Raw genomic sequence first — 23460 nt, forward strand, 5'->3', positions numbered from 1 at the left:
GCAAATCAAGACCAGTTGGTTACCCTCCCTTCTGGGCAAGAATTTCTAGTAACAGATTGGAAAGTCATATTGACAAAGGTGGCCTTGGTTTTCAGTCCAGATAGTGCATGCAGTAGTCTCAATTCTCAGTAGTAATTCATCTCTTTTCTCCTAGTCCCAATTAACTCTTGAAGTCAAATCTGGCACCATTTGATAGAATTAAGGTCATCAGGTAGTTATCAGGCCATATATGACAATATAAATGTGATTCATGAAGGAATTACAGGATAACTTTTGTGGTACACTTAGCTCAGGGCCCTATGGGAGTTCTATTGTTGAAATTAATCACTGATTAATTATAAAATCAGTCCTGCTGGGTAGATGCTGTATATGACATTGTTAGGCAATTGTAAAAAATTCAGTCATTTGATGTATTCAGTTGTGTAGATATTTGTGATAGGCGGAATTTTTAGGGCTGTTTTTCTAAAATTATAGGAACAGGTTAGTTAACTATGTGATTTTAAAAACAAGAGAATAAATTTGTGTTGTAGTTAAACCACAAAGTTTGTGTTAATTTGTAGTACAGTAGTGCAGTACTACTATGTGCTATGTAGTACAGTAGTACATAGCACAGTAGTGCTATGGTTTGAATATTTGTCTCCTCCAAAACTCATGTTGAAAGTTAATCCCTAGTGTGGCAGTATTGAGAGGTGGAGCCTTCAAGAGATGATTAGATCATCCCCTCATGAATGGGTCGAACCATATGGAATTAATGGGTTAATGGATTAACATGGTGGCTCTATAAGAAGAGGAAGAGCCACCTGACCTAGCACATGAGCACACTCAGCCCCTGGCCATTTGGTAACCCTGTGCCACCTTGGGACCCTGCAGAGAGTCCCCACCAGCAAGAAGGCTCTCACCAGGTGCGGCCCCTCAACCTTGGACTTCTCGGCCTTCGTAACTGTAAGAAATAAATACCTTTTCTTTACAGATTACCTAGTTTTGGCTATTCTGTTATTAGCAACAGAAAACAGTAAGATAGCAGCAATAGGAAACCAATACAGAAAGTATCAGGAAGATGAATGGCTGCATCATGCTTCCTTTTGTCATTATTTCAAGTTGCTTTTATGAGCAAAGCTTGTCTTACCTAGCAACAGTTGCTAAGTAAGTCAACAACTTCATGGTAGAGTCTGAGAGGGAGCTGCTAAAATCTTCCCCAATCCAGTGCCTGTACCTTATATGGCAGGGGCTTTTAATACCATTTTTTAATGTTAGGCACATAACCACTACCTAATCATGGTGCATCATTTAATCCTTACCAGTCTTTAGCATTGTCCTAAAACCCTGAATCTCTTCCTGCTTTCTTAAACTTCCATCTTTTCTTAAAACTACTTTTTCTGATCCTAAGATTATTTTAACTGTAAATAATAGGAGACATCTGAAATTTAACTATGATCAGAAATTCAAATTACACAAACTTTGTTTGCTGTGCTGTTTGTAACAAAATAATTCCACCAGCCCCTTTGGGAAAAACCTTCAAACGGATCCATGAATACAAGCCGTTTAAGACACGCTTTTACACTCACAAAGATATACTGGGTAAGTGACTTTATTGTTTTCCTCTGTTCTAACATTTCATAGTATTATTTGTGATTCTTCCTGTTACGTAGACTTTTATCAGCTTTTCCCTGTTCACAGTTGCTTGTCTCTACAGGGATATCTATTTGGCATGGAAAGAATGTGGGTTGGAATCCAGCTTCTCCAATTGTGTGCATTGAACAGGGTATTTGGCCTCTCAGTCTGTTTCCTTATATGCAAATAAAAATATTGATACCTATCTTGCACGTTGTTATGAGGCTTTAATAAAATAATTTTTACGTATTATCAAGCCTCACAATAATAGTAAATGTGAGTTCTTTTTTGCTGTTGCCCGTAATTGGGCATCTTCAATACATGTAGGAGAGGAAGTATCTCTTAAATAGTATCCTGATAAATTCGTGAAAGAAACTATAACCTTTAGTAACTGGTGACTTAAGAGTAGATACATATAGATAGCATGAGAATATTTATCATACATATATATGTATATATAATACATAAGCAAATCAAATTATAACTACAGATTTCCTTCTTTCTTTTATCCCCATGAGAGTTTTCAATATGACTTTGAGCCTTACTAGTATTTTCCTAAGGACTCTCAAAATACTTCTCTGATTCTCTCTTCCTTTAACATAGTAAACTAAGAGTGATTTGATTTCACTCCTGATCTTTGAAAATATAAGAAGCTAGAGAATGGAGAGTGTTTGGGAAAAAAACCCATAATTTAGGAAGAGTTCAAATTGGAATCATTATCTAAAAATATCAATACCAAACTGATTTTAACTTTTAGTAAATGCTTAGTATGAATTATTCTTTATAATCTCTAAAATGACTTGACTTTTACACCCAGGACAGTGTATCTCCATTCTTAGATATGCCTTAATGATTAATTCCTTATGCCTTATAGGATATCTGAATGCAAACATTAAGTGAATGAATTAAATCTATCTAGTTAGAAATTAATCTTTTACATTCAATGAAGTTTGTCATTGAACTGCTTTGAGTCAAAAAGGAGTCAAAATTCTCTGTTCTTTATAAGTAAGTTCAAAAGCATGTTGAAATGTCTATAGGAGAGCTAATGGATATTTCATAGGACAATAGTTCTCAATCCTAGCAGTGCATGATAGAACTTTGAAAATTTTGTTTTTAATACAAATATCTAAACACAGACCCACTAGATTTAATACTAATCCAACATGTACCCACTAAATTAGAACCTCTAGGGTGAGGCCTCAGCATGTTTATTTTTTCTTGCACTTTTAAATAACTTTTTATTTTGAAGTAGTTTAAGACTCAGCGCAAAAATGGATCAGAGAGTTTCTACCTACTGTACCCTTCATCTGTCTTCCTCCATTGATATTTTACATAATCCCAGTACTTTGTCAAAACCAGGAAATTGGTATTGGAATGATAGTATGAACTCAGGTACAGACCGCACATACATTTTTTTCCTTGGTATATAGTTTTATGAAATTTATCACATGTATATTCATGTAACCATCGTGACAATTAGGACATAGAATTATTTCATCACCACAAAGAAACTCCCTTGTGTTACCCCTTAACAGTCACATTCTTCCCCCCTAACTGGAACCCCTGACAACCACTCATCTGTTCATCACTATAATTTTATCACTGTGAGAATGCTATCTAAACAAAATCATACATTATCTAACCCTTTGAGATTGACTTTTTTTACTCAGCATAATGCCCCTGAGATTCATCCAAGTTGTTTGTGTTAACAGTTTGTTTCTTTTTCAGCATGTGCCTTTTTAAAAGCTCTGCAGGGATCCTGTTACACAACTCGGGTTGAGAACAACTAATATAAAGTGAGGGGATTTAAGCATAAAAGAGGGTAATAGTAGCTGACATTTGTAATCCCAGTTTTATGTAGTTCGACATGTTGATGGTCCTTGCTTAGTCACATTTCTTCCTAGAATATCTTTCATAATTATTTCTACAGCGTGTTGAGCTTTTGCAGTGTATGTCCATCTCTACCATAGTATCTGCTGCCCTATGTTTTTAAGACTCACTGATGATCTACTAGCAAAGACTCTATGCCACCAAACACACACTTTTAGTTGCTAGTGACAAAAACAACTCAGACTATGCATAAAGTGGAATTTCTTGACCTTTTTAACAGAAACCCAAGGGGGATCTGGCATCAAGGCTTTCCATCTGCACATGCGTAGCTCTTAGTGAGTTGGCTTGTTTACTACTACAGTCAGGCTTACTCGAGCAGCTGGGAAAGGAGGCATGTGGATACAAATATCTCTAAGCATCTCTTACCTCCAGCTTAGAAATCCCAGAGAAAAAAGAGCTACGTTCTCTTTGCATCCTATATAAAATCCTTGAGAAAAGCCTGGTTGAACAGCATGAGCGTGTGCCAGACCCTGGGCCAGTTATTGTAGTGCAGAGAAGGGGGTAAGAAGGGCTAAGAAGGTTGGGTGCTGCTATTGGCAGTCTCACCACAACAACCTGAAATTCAGGAGAGAAGAGATGTTGGGAAGACACGTACACGTGTCCACAAATGCCTTATCTGTGCTTATTGCCAAGCCAGGCACCATCAGAGATACACTGTAGCATAAGATGTGCTTTGTAATTTTAGGAAGTTGATCATCAAGACCTAATCACATGAAAAGTTTAAAATTCAACAAATCTAAGATGTGAAAAATAAATGGAATGGAGAATAAAGACTATAAGAGTTTGGATTGGAGAGAAAAATTACTGTTTGTGATTGCAGTATCCAAAAGGCTTGTCACTGCCACAACAGTTTATGAGCTCTCTCTGACAACCCACTCTGGCAAGAAGATGGAAAACGCCTGAACCCAGCTAAAAGAGCTCAGATCTTGGCTCCAGGTCCAGCCCTGTCTCTAGCTATTCGATATTGTATAGTCCTCTAACCTCTCTCGACCTTTATAAACCTGTCCAGGGCTAGGGAACCTCTGTAAGGCCACATGTGGACTTCTAGGGCCTTAAGTGCAGCCTTATGACTAAAACCAAATTTTACAGGACAAATCCTTTTATTTTTATTAGTATATTTTTGTCTTTTATATTTTAATTTTATTTTTAAAATGAATGGATTTTAAATACCAAAGAATGAAATAAGTTTCAGTGAAATAATCCTCCCAGATTGACCAGCATGATTAGAACATTAGTCAGCCATAAGGGCTAAATTGATGGCTGCTACACTCATGATTTAATTCTAACTTCCCCTGCCTGACTGGCACCAGTACTGCACAAGACTGTTTGGCAAGAGTTTATGGGGGTCAAGTATGCCAGTCTCTTATCAGCTTTTGACAGAGTGCACTGTGTTTCTGTTTGAAGTACAATTTGGGAATAGTGGAACAGCTCTACAGTATTTTTTAATTCTGTCTGCTTAACAGCCCATCATGTCAAAGACAACCGAGAGAATGCTGAAGGAAGAAAACAGATTTTTTAATTAGGATTGGGAATTGCAATATTATTTTGTTTCTGCTAAACCTAAGATGATTTGCTTGCTTTGTGATACTGCAATATCAACATTAAAGAAATTCAATGCTCATCAGCATTATAACACGCATAAGGACCACAAATATTTTAAATCAGAGGGGAGGCGTGGAAGGTTGTAGTGCAGAAATTAAAAGATGAAAGGCAAAAGCAAAGACAATTCTAGCACCAATAAGACCTGGAAATAATGCCATGGAAGCAACTTATAAGGTAGCTTACATATTCGGGGGAAAAAGGGAAGCCATTCAGTGATGTAGAAATTGTGAAAAAATGCATTGTCAAACTTGTAGGATGCTTAGACCCTGACAACGTTTCAAAGTACAAACAACTGCCTCTTTCAAGGAGAATCATAACTTATTGGCAACATGAATTAGCCTTCAACTTAACAGAACAACTTCATGCAATAATTAAAAAGGAAAATATATATTATTCAATCATTTTAGATGACTCAACTGATACTGCTCACTCAGCACAGGTTTTATACTTCATTTGGGTCATAACAAGATTTTCTTTGCTATGAAGAGTTACTTGCTTTGGGCACTGTTGTGAACAGAATATGGGGAATAGGTATCTTCAACAACTTTCAAGATGAATGTTGTGAAGTTGGACTGAATTTGCTAAATTTAGTGAGTGTATGTACAGATAGTGCACATTCCATGACAGGAAAACATAAAGGATTTATTGCGCAGGTTAAAAAAAATATTAAGAAATCCAGATGCTCTCATTTCTTTTCATTGTCTCTTGCGTCGGTAAAATCTCTGTGCTAAAGCTACTATTTTAAGTGGCACTTTGCAACAAGTTATAAGTATTGTTAACTATATTTGTGCAAATGCAACACAGCATCCTCAGTTTCGTAACGTGCTAGAGTTGAACAATGAGATATTCGGTGTGGATTTGCCCTATCATTCTAAAGTGTGTTGACTATCACAGGGACAGGTGGTAGCCAAAATTGTATCTTTGTATGAACAGATAAATATTATGAAGAACAGAATCAGCAATGTGAATCACTGAAAGACAATTTCTATAGGAATGCAGCATTTCTGTGTGATACCATGTCAAATCAAAACCACTTGAATATTTCTTTGCAAGGTAAAACAAAGTCTATATATGATATGTGACAAAAAATCCAAGCATTTCAAAAAAATCTATCTTTTTTCAAAACACTTCTTCAAAAGGAAATTTTGGATGAACATTTTCCGCAGTTAGCAAAGGGCACTGATGAGCAGGATGATATATGTGAATCATTTGAAGAATGCACAGCTGTTATAGATCTGTTAATTGGAGAATATAATGAAAGATTCACTGACTTTGAGAATCATGACATCACACTCAAATTAGCATTTCATCCTCACCTAGTTGCTATCACCAAGGCACCTAAAAGAACTACACATGGAATTGATTGAGCTCTCAGTAGATGACATTTTAAAGTCATTGTTTGGTGCTAAGAAAGATCCAATTGAAATATAAAAAAATGCAGTAGAATAGCCATGCCTTTGGCAACATACCCCAAAAATGCTTTCTTGCTTTTCAGCCACTTATTGTTGTGAAACTACATTCTCTTACCTAACCCAAATCCAGATGCCCTTAAGGTCACAAATGACTTGATACCTATCTAGAGGATCAAGTGAAACTGTGGACCTCCGTGCTGCAACCAAATATTTAAATGCTTTCCTACAAAAAACAGACACAACAAAGTCATTAAAAGGCTAATTAGCTTTAAAATTAGAAAATAGTTTTAATTTTTTGAAATTATTAAGTACGTAGTGTTAGGTTTTTATAAATGTGCATTTTTAAGTATATCTAATTGAAGTTGCTTCAATGCAGCTTATTTGATTATAGCTAAATTAATGTGGCCTTCCAACATCAAAAGGTTCCCCACCCCTGACCTTGTCTGTATAGGGAGAGCATTATGGGAATATTACTTGTTTTTATTTATTTATTTATTTATTTTAATTGTGGGTACATAAGACTTGTATATCTTTATAGTATACATGTGATGTTTTGATACAGGCATATAATGTGAATTAATCAAACCAGGGTAATTGGGATATCCATCACCTCAAGCATTTATCATTTCTTTGTGTTAAGAACATTCCTGGGCCGGGCACGGTGGCTCACGCCTATAATCCTAGCACTCTGGTGGGCCGAGGTGGGCGGATCGTTTGAGCTCAGGAGTTCGAGACCAGCCTGAGCAAGAGCGAGACTCCATCTCTACTAAAAATAGAAAGAAATTATATGGACAGCTAAAATATATATATAGAAAAAATTAGCCGGGCATGGTGGTGCATGCCTGTAGTCCCAGCTACTCGGGAGGCTGAGACAGGAGGATCACTTGAGCCCAGGAGTTTGAGGTTGCTGTGAGCTAGGCTGACGCCACGGCACTCACTCTAGCCTGGGCAACAGAGTGAGACTCTGTCTCAAAAAAAAAAAGAACATTCCTATTCCACTCTTTTAGTTATGTTAAAGTATACCATAACTTATTATTGGTTATAGTCACTTTGTTGTGCCATCAAATATTTTTGTATCTAACTAACTGTATTTTTGCATCCATTAACCATTCCCACTATATCCTCCACCCCTGCTACCCTCCCCAGCCTCTGGTAACCATCATTCTACTGTCTGTCTCCATGAGATCAATTGTTTTAATATTTATCTCCCACATATGAGTGAAACATGTGAGATTTGCCTTTGTGTGCTTGGCTTCTTTCACTTAACATAATGTTCTCTAGTTCCGTACACGTTGTTACAAATGGCAGGATTTCATTCTTTTTTATGGCTACATGATATTTCATTGTGTATGTACCATAATTTCTTTATCCATTCATCTGTTGATGGACACTTAGATTAATTCCAAATCCTGGCTATTGGGAATAGTGCTGCAATAAACATGGGAGTACAGATATCTTTTTGATATACTGATTCCCCTCCTTTCGATTTATACCTAGCAGTGGGATTGCTGGATCACATGGTAGTTCTATTTTCAGTTTTCTGAGGAACCTCTGTACTGTTCTCCATAGTGGTTGCACTAATTTATAATCCCACCAACAGTGTATGAAGGTTCCCCTTTCTCCACATCTTTGCCAGCATTTGTTATTGCCTGTCTTTTTGATAAAAGCCATTTTAACTGGGGAGAAATTATATCTCATTGTGGTTTTGATTTGCATTTCTCTGTTGACTAATGGCATTGATCACTTTTTCATACACCTGTTGGCCATTTGTATGTCTTCTTTTGAGAAATGTCTGTTCATATCTTTGCCCATTTTTTAATTGGATTATTTAATTATTTCCTAGTGAGTTGTCGGAGCTCCTTATATGTTCTAGCTATTAGTCTCTTGTCAGATGAGTAGTTTGCAAATATTTTCTCCTATTCTGTGGGTTGTCTCTTCACTTAGTTTATCATTTCCTTTGCTGTGCAGAAGCTTTTTAGCATGACGATATCCTATTTGTCCAATTTTGCTTTGGTTGCTTGTGCTTTGAGGGTATTAAGAAGTCTTTGCCCAAACCAATGTCCTGAAGCATTTCCCCAATGTTTTCTTTTAGTAGTTTCATAGTTTCAGGTCTTAGATTTAAGTCTTTAATCTATTTTGATTTGTTTTTGTATATATTGAGAGATAAGGGTCTACTTTCATTCTTCTGCATATGGATATCCAGTTGGGAATATTATTATTTGGAAATCAAATTAGATCATTGACAGAGAAATCATATACTACTACCTTTTAGCTCACTCTACACTGAAGCAATTAAACCCATGAAGACCCACACACTAAGGAAAGGCATGTAATGTATTAGAAGGCATTTTGCTTCCACTTCCCTGATGGAAGTAGCACCAGCACCCAGATAACAGGGAAAGAGAGCTGTATAATGTGCCAGTATCTCTTGAATATTCACTCATCATTCTCCTTTGGGTGTACAAAATATGCCCATCTCTGCAGGGCATTTATTTCACTTATTTTCCCTAGTTGCCTACTGTGTGGAGTGGGCATGATGACCGACTCCATCCAGGCCTGACAGTGCTGAGTTCCCTTCTAATCAGTTAGGGAAAAACTCACTCCTTCAATAGGTATCTTTAAAGAAAAGATTGGCATCTCCTAAAAGGACATATCTCCTGGGTAGCCCTCATAAATTACTAATGGTGGGGGGAAAAGCCAGGAAAGAGTCTGTGGAGATTTGTGATCACTTCTCTTCAAATATACAGATATTGGGGCAAATATTCTGAAAAAAGAAGAGCAATTTCAAGAGGCTGTACTCAAAGAACGTATTGCAAAAGCAGAAGCTGAAGTATGGGCTCAGGTAAAAGAAGTTAGAAATCAACCTAAAATACAACTTTGCAGTTCTTTCACATTTTGGATTTGTCTGAAACAATATAGTGTAACAGACTGCAGAGTCAGACAGAACTGACTTTGAATCCTGATTAGCTGTGGGACCTTGGGTGAGTTCTTTAACCTCTGTAGTCTTGGCTTCTCAGTCTGTGAAACAGGAATAATCATAGCCATTCCATAGGATTGTGGAGCGGGTTCAATGGAATAATGTGCCTGGCTCGCAGCAGGTGCTTTGTAAGAAGCAGTGTCATCAGGAGTTTCCTTCCTTTAAATTGCCTCTCTGTATGGATGACTCCTGCTCCCTTTATTTTCATTTGACTAAAATCAACACTAAAAAAAAGGAAAGAAAAAAAGAACTAAGAAGACACCCTGGTTGATAATTGTTTATTATGGCCCAACCCTTAACATATAGACCACCCATTTGTGCAGTACATAATGACCCTGGACTAAGGGCTCATTTTTTAAATGCTTTAGCATGGCCTACTCCCCTTTTCGTCACCTCTCTCCAAAATCCTTGATACCTTGTCCATATCACTACTGAGTGCCATAGGGGCTATTTGAATATCGGGACTTGCAGTGGGATCCAAGACGGAGGCAAAGCCTCAATCCGGCAGCCTCTACTTCTTCCAATCATAGACAGAATGTCACAAATGACTTCCTAAAGATAATTAAAGCTCCTTGACGGCAGGACAAGCCACAGTGCTTAGAACGATATTACTTCTAAGTTTCTCTATAAAACAGACATTTTAGCAAATAGTTTTGGAATTGTCCAGTATTAGTGCCATCAAAAGCTTGGTATGAAAATATTTTGAACATTTAAATACTCTAGTGCAAAGGGTAATATATCTCAAAATCTTAGAAGCCTTCTATTTTTATAATGTCAGTAATAAAATTCAAACTGATTGTGAATCATCAGTTATACATCTTAATACAAGGCAATGCTTTTGTGAATAGTCTACAGTTTGAACGTAAATTTATCTAGTGTTCTGTGTATTCTCTTCAAATAAAGTAATAAAACTTTCTGAAGACCTGATGCAGAGGATCTGGGATGGTCCTAAGCCTCTCTACTCAGCAATTTCTAGCTTTGTGGATCTTTTCACTTCTCTGTGTTTTCCAGATTTTCTACAATGCACATATGTTACTTTAATAGTCAACCAAGCAAGAAATAAAGTGCCAAAGAGAAAAGACAACGCAGCAGCCTACGCACAGTGAAGCTGCCCTGTCATTAGCGATGTTAGCCAAGGGTGGGGATGTGTTTGGGCGTCTCTGGCTAAGGCAGCCAGTTTGCTATGGAGGTTTGAGTTGGGAATGGAGCAAGAAGTTTGGGACCCATGGTGATTGCTAATTCTCAGTAAACTTGAAAATCTGATTTAATGACACCCCAAATAAGACGAGTTGCCCTCTGTTCATATATATTAACAGACAAATGGACTCTTTCTTTCAAAGGCTTATGAACTCCAGAAACAAGTAGTGGAGGAAGCACTTGAAGAAGCAAGTGACAGACACAATATTGAAATTCGAATTTTGAAAGAAGAACATCAAAGAGATTTGCAGGTTTTTATAGTGGCTTATTTGTTGTCTTTTAAAAAGTACTTAAGTTAGTTTTTTTTTTTTTTTTTATTTCAGCTCATTATGGGGGTACAAAAGTTCAAAGTACATAGGTTGGCAAGGGAATGAGAAAAAAGATGATAATATAAAAATCTAGGTCGGTGTTTCATGGAGTTAGTTAGGAGGCCCTGGAGGTTCATAGAAGAAATGCTGAGCTCTGCAGCAGTGCTGAGTGGGCAAAAGAGAACTCCATAGCTTACTTCCCAAGGGAAGCTTTGCCTGACCAACCCTGCCCTGCCACCCACGCACTGTCCATGACACCCTGATCTCTTTCAGAGCCGTCATCACTGTTGTCATTAAATAATTGATTGTGTGATTAGTTTTTTAATGTCTGACTCCCCCACATGACTGCAGTCTTTACTGGGCATGTCTGATGAAAACTTAACAAATTTCCTACCAAGAATCTTTGGGATCTAATTTCTTCAAGCAAGTTACGTTAGCGTCATTTTTAGAGTAGATGGATCTGGCTCATTCTCAATTTGACACTCTCTCAGAAAAATGAATGAGTTCAAATCATCTTAGTTCCCCAATCTAGCCCTAGTGCCCAGCACAGTGCCTTGACTTAATAAGCACTGAAATAGTTGTCGATTGAATGAAGCAGGCTGTTCTCTGGGTTCTCTGGTTCTATTCTTTTTCCTAAATTTGCATTTACTGCTCTTCCAAGGGGGACATCTGAAGCTTGGTAGGGGGCTCTAGGACCCTGTATAATGCTGCAGCCAGAGGCCATTTAGATCAGGCTCCTGCTGTACTGGTTGGTACACTGCTGGCATTAGGTTGTGAAGATGGAAGGAAGATGTGATGCCTGTTTCAAGGAGTTCACATCGTAGTCTTCCTTTAAGTAATTTGATTGTACCCCATGTAGCCTTCGAGTGGAGTTGATGCTCTTAGTGCTTCAGTAGAAGGAAGTACTAAGAAAATTTAAAGAGAGAAAGTTAGAGGGAGATTGACTTTTCTGAAAAATTTGTCTAGGGGTGGAGAATTTACATTTATACCACCATCTCTGGGATATTTTTATATATGAAGGAGTCATTTGTCTCAGAGTGGTGTGTAGGATTGTTATTTCAATCTGTTATGTATGTAGGATACCCAGACATGGACATCAGTACCAGTTCTCAGGGGGTGTCTATGAACCACCTGCATCAGAACCTATTCTGGGAGCTTAACATGCAGATTCCTGGGTCTCACTCTGACCTACAGACTCTATCAGCAGCCCAAGTGATTCTCAAATATGTTGAAGTTTGAGGTTACCAATATATGGCAGAAAAACAAGTTCTTCTAGAACCAAATATCATTAAATTCTGATATGTGGAGACCACCAGGTATGGTTCTTACATGATATAGGAGTTTGGTATATTTCAAGTGCATGCTGTTAAATAAAATTTCAGGATCTTTTCCAATGAACAGATAGTATTTTGAAAAGGCATTTATATTATTCAAAGACAATAATATAAAAAAGTAAATGAGAAAGTAGAAGCTAAGGGAAAATAAGAAATGAAAAATTAGGGTAGGAAATATAATTAAGTCATGGGTGAATTTAAAACTTAAAAATGTAGGTATGCCATGGAGTCTTGTGCAATTATCACTTATTGGGCCTTGAGCTTTCTGGCACCATTGCAATAAGGGAAATACCTTGGATCACCACGTCCATAAGGTGAAAACAAATCAGGCACTTAAGAGAGGCTCAGATATTCCTTATTATGAAACCTGAAACTTCTCCTGAGGGAGACATTTCATATGAAGAATGCCTGTCAAACACATCTGTACAGTTAACATGATGGAGTCCATGAAGCTATTTCTTATAATAAATACCTCAAATGTGGGCTCACTCCAAATGCATTTCAGTATAAGCAATTTAATTGGGAGACCTTATATTGAATAAAAACACTGACATACAGTAGGTTATTGAATTATTTTTGGACTTTTAAACATATATTCCACATGCTATGTGAGGCAATAAAATGATTTTGGTTTTTTTGTTAAATGATTTAATATTAAATCATTATATAAAAGAGGGACAGAGTTTAATTCTCTGAATCCTAGTTCAGAACCCAGCCAAAATAAAGGGCTTGGATGTCGCTTTTAAATTCTACCATTCAAATAGAAATATATTATGATAATACTTCACCTATCTTAAGTTAAACCACCCAGGAAGGCTCAGTTATGAGGATATATTTGAGAACCCAGAATGTAAGTTAAAATATCCCCTCAGGAGCTAAATAGAGGCCTCTGACTACAGGAGAATAACTGAGGCTTATTACTCATAGCAGAACCTCTCCATCCCCCACTCAAATGCCATTACACTGACTTGACAACCTAAATCCAGCAGACTTGGTCATGTGATTTTTCAAATCTGAAATAGATTAAATGTTGGGCACTAGAAATGACAAAAAGGAGCTCACTGACAGAAGTTAGAGCAGAGTCCTCAGACCAATGGCATGTAACTTTGTACTTTTCACCATAAAGAGCAAAGCAAAGCAGGCAAAGCAGTCTGGGGTCATTTATGACAGAGGCAGATGGCCCTATGAACTTGAACAATTATTAATTATTATATGAAGTTTTTAGCCTGGTACAATCATTCATCGTTGTCTACTGAGCCCAGGCCATGTTAGAATGTTTCATAATACTCTTTTATGAGGTAAGGTAATGTTAAAGACATTTAGAAACCCTTCCATTCAAAGTATTTTATTATCAAAAAAATTTAGTAATTTAAGAGACCTAAGCCTTTTGCAGTGTAGAAAACCCAGCTAGCATTTCTAAATGGCCAATGCTTTTTTCTAAAAAGATCCTCAAATACATGAACCGAAGCCACTCTGGAGAGATTCTTCACATTGATTTCTGTTGTCTAATTCATTTTAAAAAATTTTCTACCCTTGGATAGCCAAAGTGAGAAGTTGAAGTCTGTCTAACAAATATTTTAATTGTTGAACTAATTTTCTAAGAAGCTAAAGTGGCTTCAGTTTCCCTTGAAACTCGGAGTTCCCTTTACTCTCAGCTCCGGCTGAGCAGGCTCGCTGGGTGCTCTGTCCGTGGTGCTGGCTCCCCCAGGGACCCACAGAAAAGGTGCTAGAGGGGGGTGGGCAACCTTCAGCCAGGAGGACTATTATTGGTTTTATTCCTTTCCAAGCTGGATAAGATTTCATTTAAAGAAGAGATTCTGCAGCTATTAAAAAGAAAGAAAGAAAGAAAGAAAACCCACTGTACTATAAGACTGTACAATTGATGGCTCTCGTGAAAGACTCTAGACATTCGGCAATGAAGCCAGAAAGTGGCAGTTAAGAATCCTGGTTTATGTTCCTAGTTCTTCTACTCACTATGACATAACTTAATTTCTTTATGTTCTCTTGAGGTCTTCTCTAAAATAGAAATAAACACTTACCTTTAAATGAAAGTTTTGAAACACCTAGACAGAATCGATCCTCCTCTTGCATATATTTCTATCACAGTACTCATTGCACGACTAGGTTATGGGCCTCCTCGTCCAGGCAGTGAATCCCCTGAACACAAGGATCTCTGCATTCTCGTGTTTGTAGCATCTGGGCCCTGCAGAGTCCTGGGCACTCCATGGAGTTACTAGGCATTTCCAAAATGGTCACAGGGTTTTCCTTTAGGACTATGTGCCAGTCTGTTCTTCCTCAAGTCTTGGTTTGACTAGTGTTTCCTCTCTTTATTTGGTCAAAGGCCATCTGCAGGTCCTCCTTCCTGGAGCGATGGAGCACTTGTTCCTGTTCCCTGCATGAACAAGAAAGGGGCCCTCAATACTAGTGAGCTGGAATGCTCCAACAACAGTGGGGACTGGCAGGCAGGTTCCTGTGACTGCAATAATGTGTAACTGTTTTCAACCTGAGGCTCAAATTCCCCCTACCTAGGAGACACTCAGGAGGCATAATAATTATTTCTTCCATTTTCCAGGACTGACTTACTAAAGTAGAATCATAATATGTATTTCTAATTATGTATAATGATGATATGATACTAGAATATTTGGACAATTATGAAAAAAGACCTTTAACCCTACCTCTCTAACTCAACTATTTTTCTTTTGCATAGTCTCTTTCAATATTATCTATATATATTTATGCTACGTAGTTTGTACATTTTCAGTTTTACTTAATATAAATGAAAGTTTTCCATATCATGCACGCTCACCTTTTAAATCATCAGTGTTAACAGATACCTTGCCATCAGAGAGATAAAACTATGATTTATAGTGTGTATTTTTAAGTGTCCAATCTGTAATAGCTAAACCTAGTTTTGCCATTGCTTAAGGAAATGGCAGATAAAACTAAGAAAGAGATGTATCAAAACATGGATGACGAAATGAAGAGGGAACACTTGGCTGCGGAACAACGCATGGTCCATAGAATCCAGAGAATTATGATGGAGTGCCACAGAGAGAAGGTGGAGGCTGTGAAGAACGCCAGGGCTGAAGAAAGACAGATTGCCCAGCAAGAACTCCAGGCCCAGAAAAGGTATTACAGAGAACACATTTGCAAATTAGTATCTTACTCCATCAAAATCAACTTGGAGAAAGGGATAAGGTTAAGGTGCATAGGTGGATTCTGCCCAGTGTTTGTGTTTTTACATTTTTATTATGGAATTTACCAAACAGAGAGAATAAATATGTAATGTATTGAAGAGAGAGAGAGAGAGAGAGGTTTAAAGAAAAATAGTAACATAAATACTCAAGGACTTATTGCCCAGTTTAAGGGGTTGAGAATTGCCAACATTTCTGAAGCTCTCATTCTTCCTCAATCATATCTCCTTTCTCTCCCCTCTCAAGAGAGAATTGCTCTTCTAAAGATTGTGTTTTTCATTCTGAATCAGCTGTTTTAAGAGGCTGAGGAGAGAAACATTTTCCCATAAGCACATAAAGTCAATTTTTACATTCTCTAACCTAGATCATACACTATTGTGAATGTGTTACTTATTAGTTTTTTTTTTCTTATTACACAAGTAATATATGTTGCAAAAGAAATTGATTTTATGGGAATATATAGAGCAAAAATTGCAAGTCCTGACTCATTTCTCCACCCACTCCGGCCTCCCAGGGACAATCATTTTTATTTTTATTTATTTTTATTTTATTTTTTTTTTGAGACAGAGTCTCACTCTGTTGCCCAGGCTAGAGTGAGTGCCGTGGCGTCAGCCTAGCTCACAGCAACCTCAAACTCCTGAGCTCAAGCGATCCTCCTGTCTCAGCCTCCCAAGTAGCTGGGACTACAGGCATGCGCCACCATGCCCGGCTAATTTTTTCTATATATATTTTTAGCTGTCCATATAATTTCTTTCTATTTTTGGTAGAGGTGGGGTCTCGCTCTTGCTCAGGCTGGTCTCGAACTCCTGAGCTCAAACGATCCGCCCACCTCGGCCTCCCAGAGTGCTAGGATTACAGGCGTTAGCCACCGTGCCCGGCCTATTTTTAAAAATAGAGTCTGTATCTTTCTATATCTTTTTGATAAATTCACAGCCATATGTATATGCATAATCCACAAATCATTTATTACATAAATCAGATCATATATATGTCTGTTTTAAAAATATCAAAGTAACTATTTCCATGTATATAATGAACATTAGATGAAAGGACAGCAGTCAGGGATTCTCAAGTGCAAGAGAAAAACCACGATTTCCAGGTGTTAAGTGACATGCCCAAGATCACTGTGCTGTTGCAGAACTGAGACTGAGACCTCCCTGTTTGGACTCCTAATCTGTGGCTGTTTCATTTTGCTTTGCTGCCTCAGTTAACAATGAATCCATTGTATATAATTGACAAGTAAAATCTTTCTCATTAGAACTGTTTAGACCTGAACTGGACCAAAGGTAAGATCCTGGAGGAGGTACAGATAAGTGAGAATGAGGGCTGGCTGCCTCTGTGGCAGTTTCACTGTCACCTCTCTCCTGCACAGACTGCAGATCATTGTGGAAGTAGGAGAGGAAGGTGAGAGAGGATTTCAGGAGGAGGTTAGAGTTGTAGCCCATCGTAGTGGAAGGTGGACCCTCTTCTCCCTTCTACCCCTCACCGTCCACAGGAGCTTGTCCCTGCTGTTGTCAGAGCCTCTGGGTCCCCTCCTCTCACATGCCTGCAGTCTCCTGCTCCCTTCCTTGCTCAATTACCCTTTCCTTTGCCAGGTCTGAATGGAAGGTTTTCGATGTCCACCTTTTATTGAATCAGTAAACTGGGATTAGAGAACTGCCATGTGTATTATTTAAATATAGCCAACTAGAATGTCCATTTTGTTCATTGATGCTTCCCAAGTGCCTGGAAGAGAGTCTGGCACATGGTGGGCATTCTTTAAATATTTATTGAACAAATGGTTTAAATTTGTTCCAATCAGCTGAACCCACTCTGCAGCACACCAGATCTTATTTCTAGACATTGCTACCTCCCTGTGTTTTTTAGAGCATTTGCAGAAACTAATATATGGAGACAGACCACTGCTTAGAATTCTACTGTAGATCTTTTATGTTTCTATAAACTTTCACTAAGATGTAAGGATTCAGAACACTTAAGAGAAATTTTTTAAATGTACAAAAACTTTTTTGTGATTAGATTCTAAACATATTACCCAGGAGATATTGGACTCTTTTAAAGTGTTTTTTTTTTTTTTTTTTAAATCTGTGCTTGGAAAGGTTCTAATTGTTTTCTAGCCCAAGGCAAAACATGAATAAAGTGAACACTCAGGACTTTTTATGGTATGGCTATAATTCCTGATGAAAGCAACCCTTTAGTCAATACCCAGCACATGCAAGCCACTTTGTATATTTCTTGTTGAATCCCCATGTCCTTTCCTGGGGGATTCTATCATCCTGCATATCTTCAGATTAAGGCCCTTCTTAGAGAGAAGCTAAACAAACTGCCAGAGATTACAGGAAAAGGAGGTGACAGGGCTCGATTTGAACCCTGGCCTGTATAATGCCAAAACTTGTGACCTTCTATCACACGACCTGCTTTATAGGTAGAGAAGTTGTAGTTATGTGAGTTATCTAGAGAGTTTGTGCACTTTACCAGGGCTTATCAAGTGCCTTCTGTGGATGTCACACAAAGAAACAAGGGCCCTTCCTCAACATTATGTGAAGTAAGTAAAAACATGGTTGTACCATAAGAGCAAGGCTGGGTGGACTGGTACACATAACACATAGGTGCTGGAAAGGTTCTAAGTTCTAAGATCAAGCAAAGTGTGTGGGGAGTATGTGGTGGGGTAGGTTCTTTGGAGGAAGTTGGTCTTGGGTTGCACCTTAGAGAGAAGGTAGGAGGCCCCATTGGTAAGAGAGGCAAAAGAATGAGAACAGAATGAGCAAAGCCATGGAAGGAGAAGGTATGATGTATAATGAGGCAGAGCCAAGGGAAGATTTGAGAGTGTTAATAACCCTGAGATATAAATGCACTGCTGAATGCTGGCCTCTGGAGATGTCTCCTACCCCTCTAACTTCTATAATGCCTGCATCCTCCTGCCAGACCAGGGAGCCATGGGTTCCCAGTGTCCCAGGTGAAAAATAAGAATGTATTTTTCTTGTAAACACAATGATTATACCTGATTGAAATATGCTAACCATCCTGTAGTTGTAATGAAAAATGGATTAATAGCTTATTATGGGCTAACCAGGCAAATGATCTGTTACGTTCAACATTGCTCCAAATACTTTATGTACAAATGAATTTTGGGAACAAATTCCTTCATAATTTAGAAATTGCCTATGGGGAAAATGAAGCACTGTTTCTTACTGTCTTAAGATCCAGGCTTTTTATTGATGGATGTAGAAAGGAGGTTGAAAGTATACTGTTAACAACAGACATAAGGAAAACGAAAAGTTCACCTAGTAAGGGAAGAAATAGCTACTGATATTTTTTCTTTAGATCTATGAGCAATATATCTTGTGCCATTTCAACAGCCTCCCAAAAAGAATGAGAAGGCGAGCTAATAGAGGTGCTAAAGGGAGCAAAGAACAAATCAATTGCCAGTATGGATTTTCCATGCTTTATTTGTTTCCCATCATCCCAGTAAGATTGAGTTACTAGATATTAGATTATATTTTTATTTAGTAATTTGTTTTTATTCTCCAAGAACCCATTTTATAAAATATCAGATTGAATCATATAGATGTGGACACACACTACAACTATTTTGAAAATAGTTGCATTTCTGGCCACCACCTTAAATATGGTGTGCATTTCAAAATTCTAAGTCCATAGCCTCAGAAAGATAGAGATGGTAGATGAGACTTATTGCTTACTGAAAGAAGCATAGACATTCACTCCATGTCAGAATGGGCGTTGAAGGGTATGGAGTTGAACCTGCCGTCCCTTCTGCGGGATGAGCCGCCTCCCTCTGTGACAGGAACTTTGCTGCTGGTTGAAGTGGTTGGTTCAAATGCTGAGCACCTCCACCTGTCATGTTCTTCCTAATGTGGATCCAAAATATGCTGGTCTCACTTTCACTTCTACTCTCAACTTCTGGCTCTTCCTCTTCCTCTATGCACAGTGATCCTTCAAATATTCGAGGATGAAATGTCCAAGATTTAGTTGGAAAACAGAAAGGAAAAACCAAAAGTACTAACATAGCCAATTCCTTCAGTCCTCATACAATAAGCTTTCTAGGCCCTCTTCTGGGGGAAGAAAAAAATGGAGATAGACTAATTTGTATAAATCGAAAAATGTTTTAAATATACCACAAGGATCGACTATTTTCCTATGGTGAATATTTTACTCATGATAAGAATCCTTTTTAAGTAAGCATGAATTCTTTTAAGATAAACGGGCACTCCAGGCCACATTCACCAAGTACTACACTGCACCGCACCTTCCACAACTTCAAGGAAATCATCAGAATAAAATTCAGAGACATCCTGACCTTAAACCAAAAGGAGTGGATCCCAAAGGATCAAAACTTCAGGCTCTGAGACAAGCTGGGAAACACTGGAAGGGACATTCAAAAAAATACCAGATTCTTTTAGCAAGAACAGATTTTTTATATCAAGGGACTGTCACTAAAGGCAGGAACTAGAGTTGTCCAAGATATATGTTATTGGATGAGTTTTATCTGAGGTTAGCTCTGATGGAGCCGTCCAATTGTCCCGTAGATGAAACCTCCTGTGCATGGGCAAGGAAAAAGCCAGGCTGATCTGGCAGGAAGCTCATGCCTGCTGTGACAGAGCTGTGGCTCTGAGGGGCCCCAGGGAGCACAGCTTCCTCTTTGGGGATTTGAGCCATGGTCATCACCTCACCAACAGCCTGAAGACTTTATAAAACATCAGACTGAACCCTAAGAATGTGTGTGGATGCACACTCCCCACACGATCCACAGCATCATTTCCACGAGTAGCACTTCCACTCTGCTGTGACCCAGGTTGAAAACCAGCAAGTTGGTTTTGATTCCTCTTTTTTCTACATCTGTTATATCCTAGCAGTCACAGATTCTGGCAGTTATGACTTTACAATATCTCTTGCAAAAAGGGTTTATCCCTTTCTCTCCTTTCTACCCATCTCTTTCATCATTAGTTCAGACCCTCATCATTGCACCTCCAGAATATTACAAAATGATACTAACTGGTCTCTCTAACTTACCCCACTAAGATTCAGTTCACCCACCATTACCAAATAACAATTCTAAAAAGTTATCTTCATCATGTTACCCTCCTGACAAAAAATTTTTAGTGCCCTCTCACGAGATTGAAGCAGGTAATGGTTAAGGGCAGGAACTCTCCGACTTGCTAATTGTGTGACATTGAACAATAACTTACTCTCTCTAAGCCTCAATTTCCTCACCTGTTACATAGGAATAATCATAAGTCATAAATAAAATTAGTACAGCTTCAGTGGGTTATTGTGACAATTGAATGGGACACCGTGCATGTAAAATAAACCATGCATGTAAATAAACATTAACTCTTATTATTAATAGTGAAAATACTCTTGTTGTTGGAAAAGGAAGAAATAGCTAGAGAGGCTAAGAACAAAAGAGGTTTAAGATTGGGGAAGTCTGTCAGGTTTGAAAGTCAAATTGAAGAAATCAGAAAAGATGAGAGAATTGCATCTTGGAGGATAGAATTTAGAAGATAGGGCAAGTGGTAAATCTTGGAAAAGCTGAATTAGACAGGCAGAAGGGAAGGATTTTTATTAACAACCATAAATATTTGAATCCAACATTTGCCGATTTTTTTATTCTCAAATCTTTAGAGGCTCTGCTCAAACTAGGTTAACTACAAAATCCACTGGAAGTCTATCATTTGCTGTGGACTTAGACTACCTGGGTTGCAGTGCTCATTTTGCCACTTTTACTAATTAAGCAAACTTGGACAAGTTACTCTACCTCTTTGAGCCTTAGTGTCTTCGTAAAAAGGACATAGTAATAGAACTGCCTTATAGAATTGTTTTTGAGGGGTCAATAAGTTAATATGTGCACAGAATGCTCATCACCCAGCTTGGACACGGTAAGAGGTCAATATGGTTGGCTGCTGTAAATTATATGTAATTACACACATTATAGCCAGAGGTCTATGAATCATTCTACAGTGGTTCTCTAAGTGTGGTCTAAGATCCTTCAGGGTCTCTAAGACTCATTAAGGAGGGGGCCCATGAGATCAAAGCTATTTTCTTAATAGTACTAAGATGTTATTTGTCTTTTTCACTCTCATTCTTCTATGAGTGTATAATGGTGTTTTTCAGAGGTTTTGTGATGTGTGATAATCACAACAGATTGAAACAATATGAAAATCCAACTTCTTTACTATTAAGCCAGACATTAAAGAGTTTTGCACAAAAATTTAAAATTATACCATTCTTCTTGTCAAATATTTTATTGTTTTTGAAAATATATTTTTCATAATAGATATTTATGTTAATGTTAATAGATTTCTCTTACATGAATTAATAAATATTTTTTAAATGTCTTTTAGTTTCTAAAGTGGTTAATGTCAACTCATATAAATAAAAGTTGTTTGGTTTCCTCAATAATTTTGAGAGTGTACAGGGGCCCTGAGACCAAAAAGTTTAAGGTGGCTGTCTTAGAGTACTGCTCACATAAAATCAAAATTAAAGCTAAATCTAACCTGTGAGTGTAAAGTTTTCTCCCCTCTGACTAAAAGTTAGCAGCTAGATTGACGTAAACAAATAATTTTTCTACAGAGTTTGGAACTCTGACCATATTTCTTCATTTTTAAACACAATGTGGACTCAGGTCCCTAAAGTTGCCATTAGACATTACGCTACTGGCCTCACCATAGCCCACAGCAGGGAAGTAGATGGGCAGCTCTGCTCTGAAAAATGTTTTTGATTGATAACAGCTAATGCAATCTAAAAGTTCCCGTATATCAGCCTGTCTCAGGCTGGTGGCTCATCTCAGCAAAGTAATGATTTCTCATACATATGTGGTTAAAGACAAAATCATTCTGTTTTTAGTGGCTAATCCATCTTATTTATAAATTCATATTATCTTTTGTAGCAAGGCGAGGGAGATACTTTTGAACACTGGAATTATGGTTACTAAGGATCAGAAGGAAAACGTGGACCAACTATTAAAGGCAAAAGAACATGAAATGAACATCTACTATGGCATGGCTCAAAGGCAGAAGCAAGAAGAGGTCCAGGAAGTACTTCAAGAAGCAGAGAAAACCCATCAGGCCACTCTTGACAATATGATGGATAAACTGGTTAACACCCAGGGGGAGCTGCTGTCCATAGCAAAACAACTGGGAATCATGACAAACTGGAAAGATTTCCTGGAGGAGGAATTACAGGAAACCAGGGCAGCATTTCAAAAATACATCAATTATACTTTCCCTAAGCTTTCACCAGGACATGCCGATTTCATTCTGCCAGAAAGAAAGAAAACACCTTCCAATCTTGTTACTAAGGAGAATGAAACAACTTTTGACTAGAAATCTTCAACTGAAATTTCACTACAAAAGACATCATTCTCAAGACTAAATAAATGTACTCAAAAACCATTTATTGATCCCCAGTCTTGTACAGGGTACTATTGGACTGGAACAATTTTAATGGAAAACCAAAATCTTAAAAAGCTCATTCCAGGTTACAGTGAACAAGAAGTCCAATCGAGAAAACAGTGAGAGGGAGCAAACTGATTAGGAGGGGAAAAGTTTTCTTGAACAAAGTCTAAACACATGTCTGTATCAGTTTTTATTCATCCTGCATCAGACATGTAACTGTTTCAGTACTTATTGCTGTTGAAAACAAGTAAAAGGACATGTTTTTAGATTGTTCCCATTGTGGAGAGGTGTGCTAATTTTCAGTAGAGGGATTATTATTTGGTAAACTGCAGTCACATTGTAGAAAAAAAGCAATTTCCCTCAAATTCAGTAGGATAAAATTTAAATTCTGGGATTACTATATAAAATAATTCAGAAAGGACTCAATTATATTTGCCAGTTGTGAAAGAAAGATATGTCTTTAGAGGTCAGACCCCCTGCCTGCAGGGATGGGAAACCCAGGAGTACCTTGAATTCATCT

At 37.9% G+C, this 23460-nt stretch overlaps 1 protein-coding gene across 1 annotated transcript; it reads left to right on the plus strand.

The window, feature by feature from the left end:
- Positions 1–1145: 1145 nt before the first annotated feature.
- Positions 1146–22937, plus strand: C15H6orf163 (chromosome 15 C6orf163 homolog). The gene is made up of 5 exons (XM_069489000.1): positions 1146–1578; positions 9263–9357; positions 10833–10940; positions 15261–15463; positions 22433–22937. Exons 1-5 carry the CDS (start codon positions 1431–1433, stop codon positions 22866–22868), a joined length of 990 nt encoding a protein of 329 aa, XP_069345101.1. The 5' UTR covers positions 1146–1430; the 3' UTR covers positions 22869–22937.
- The last annotated feature ends 523 nt before the right edge of the window (positions 22938–23460 follow it).

The sequence above is a fragment of the Eulemur rufifrons genome, chromosome 15 (assembly GCF_041146395.1).
Source record: "Eulemur rufifrons isolate Redbay chromosome 15, OSU_ERuf_1, whole genome shotgun sequence".
NCBI classification, from domain to species: Eukaryota; Metazoa; Chordata; class Mammalia; order Primates; family Lemuridae; genus Eulemur; species Eulemur rufifrons.

Coding starts and splice junctions, on each gene's coding strand:
- C15H6orf163 (XM_069489000.1), top strand. CDS start 1,431: ATGATCAGAAATTCAAATTACACAAACTTTGTTTGCTGTGCTGTTTGT. Junction 1,579..9,262: donor CACTCACAAAGATATACTGG/GTAAGTGACTTT, acceptor TCAAATATACAG/ATATTGGGGCAAATATTCTG. Junction 10,941..15,260: donor AACATCAAAGAGATTTGCAG/GTTTTTATAGTG, acceptor CCATTGCTTAAG/GAAATGGCAGATAAAACTAA.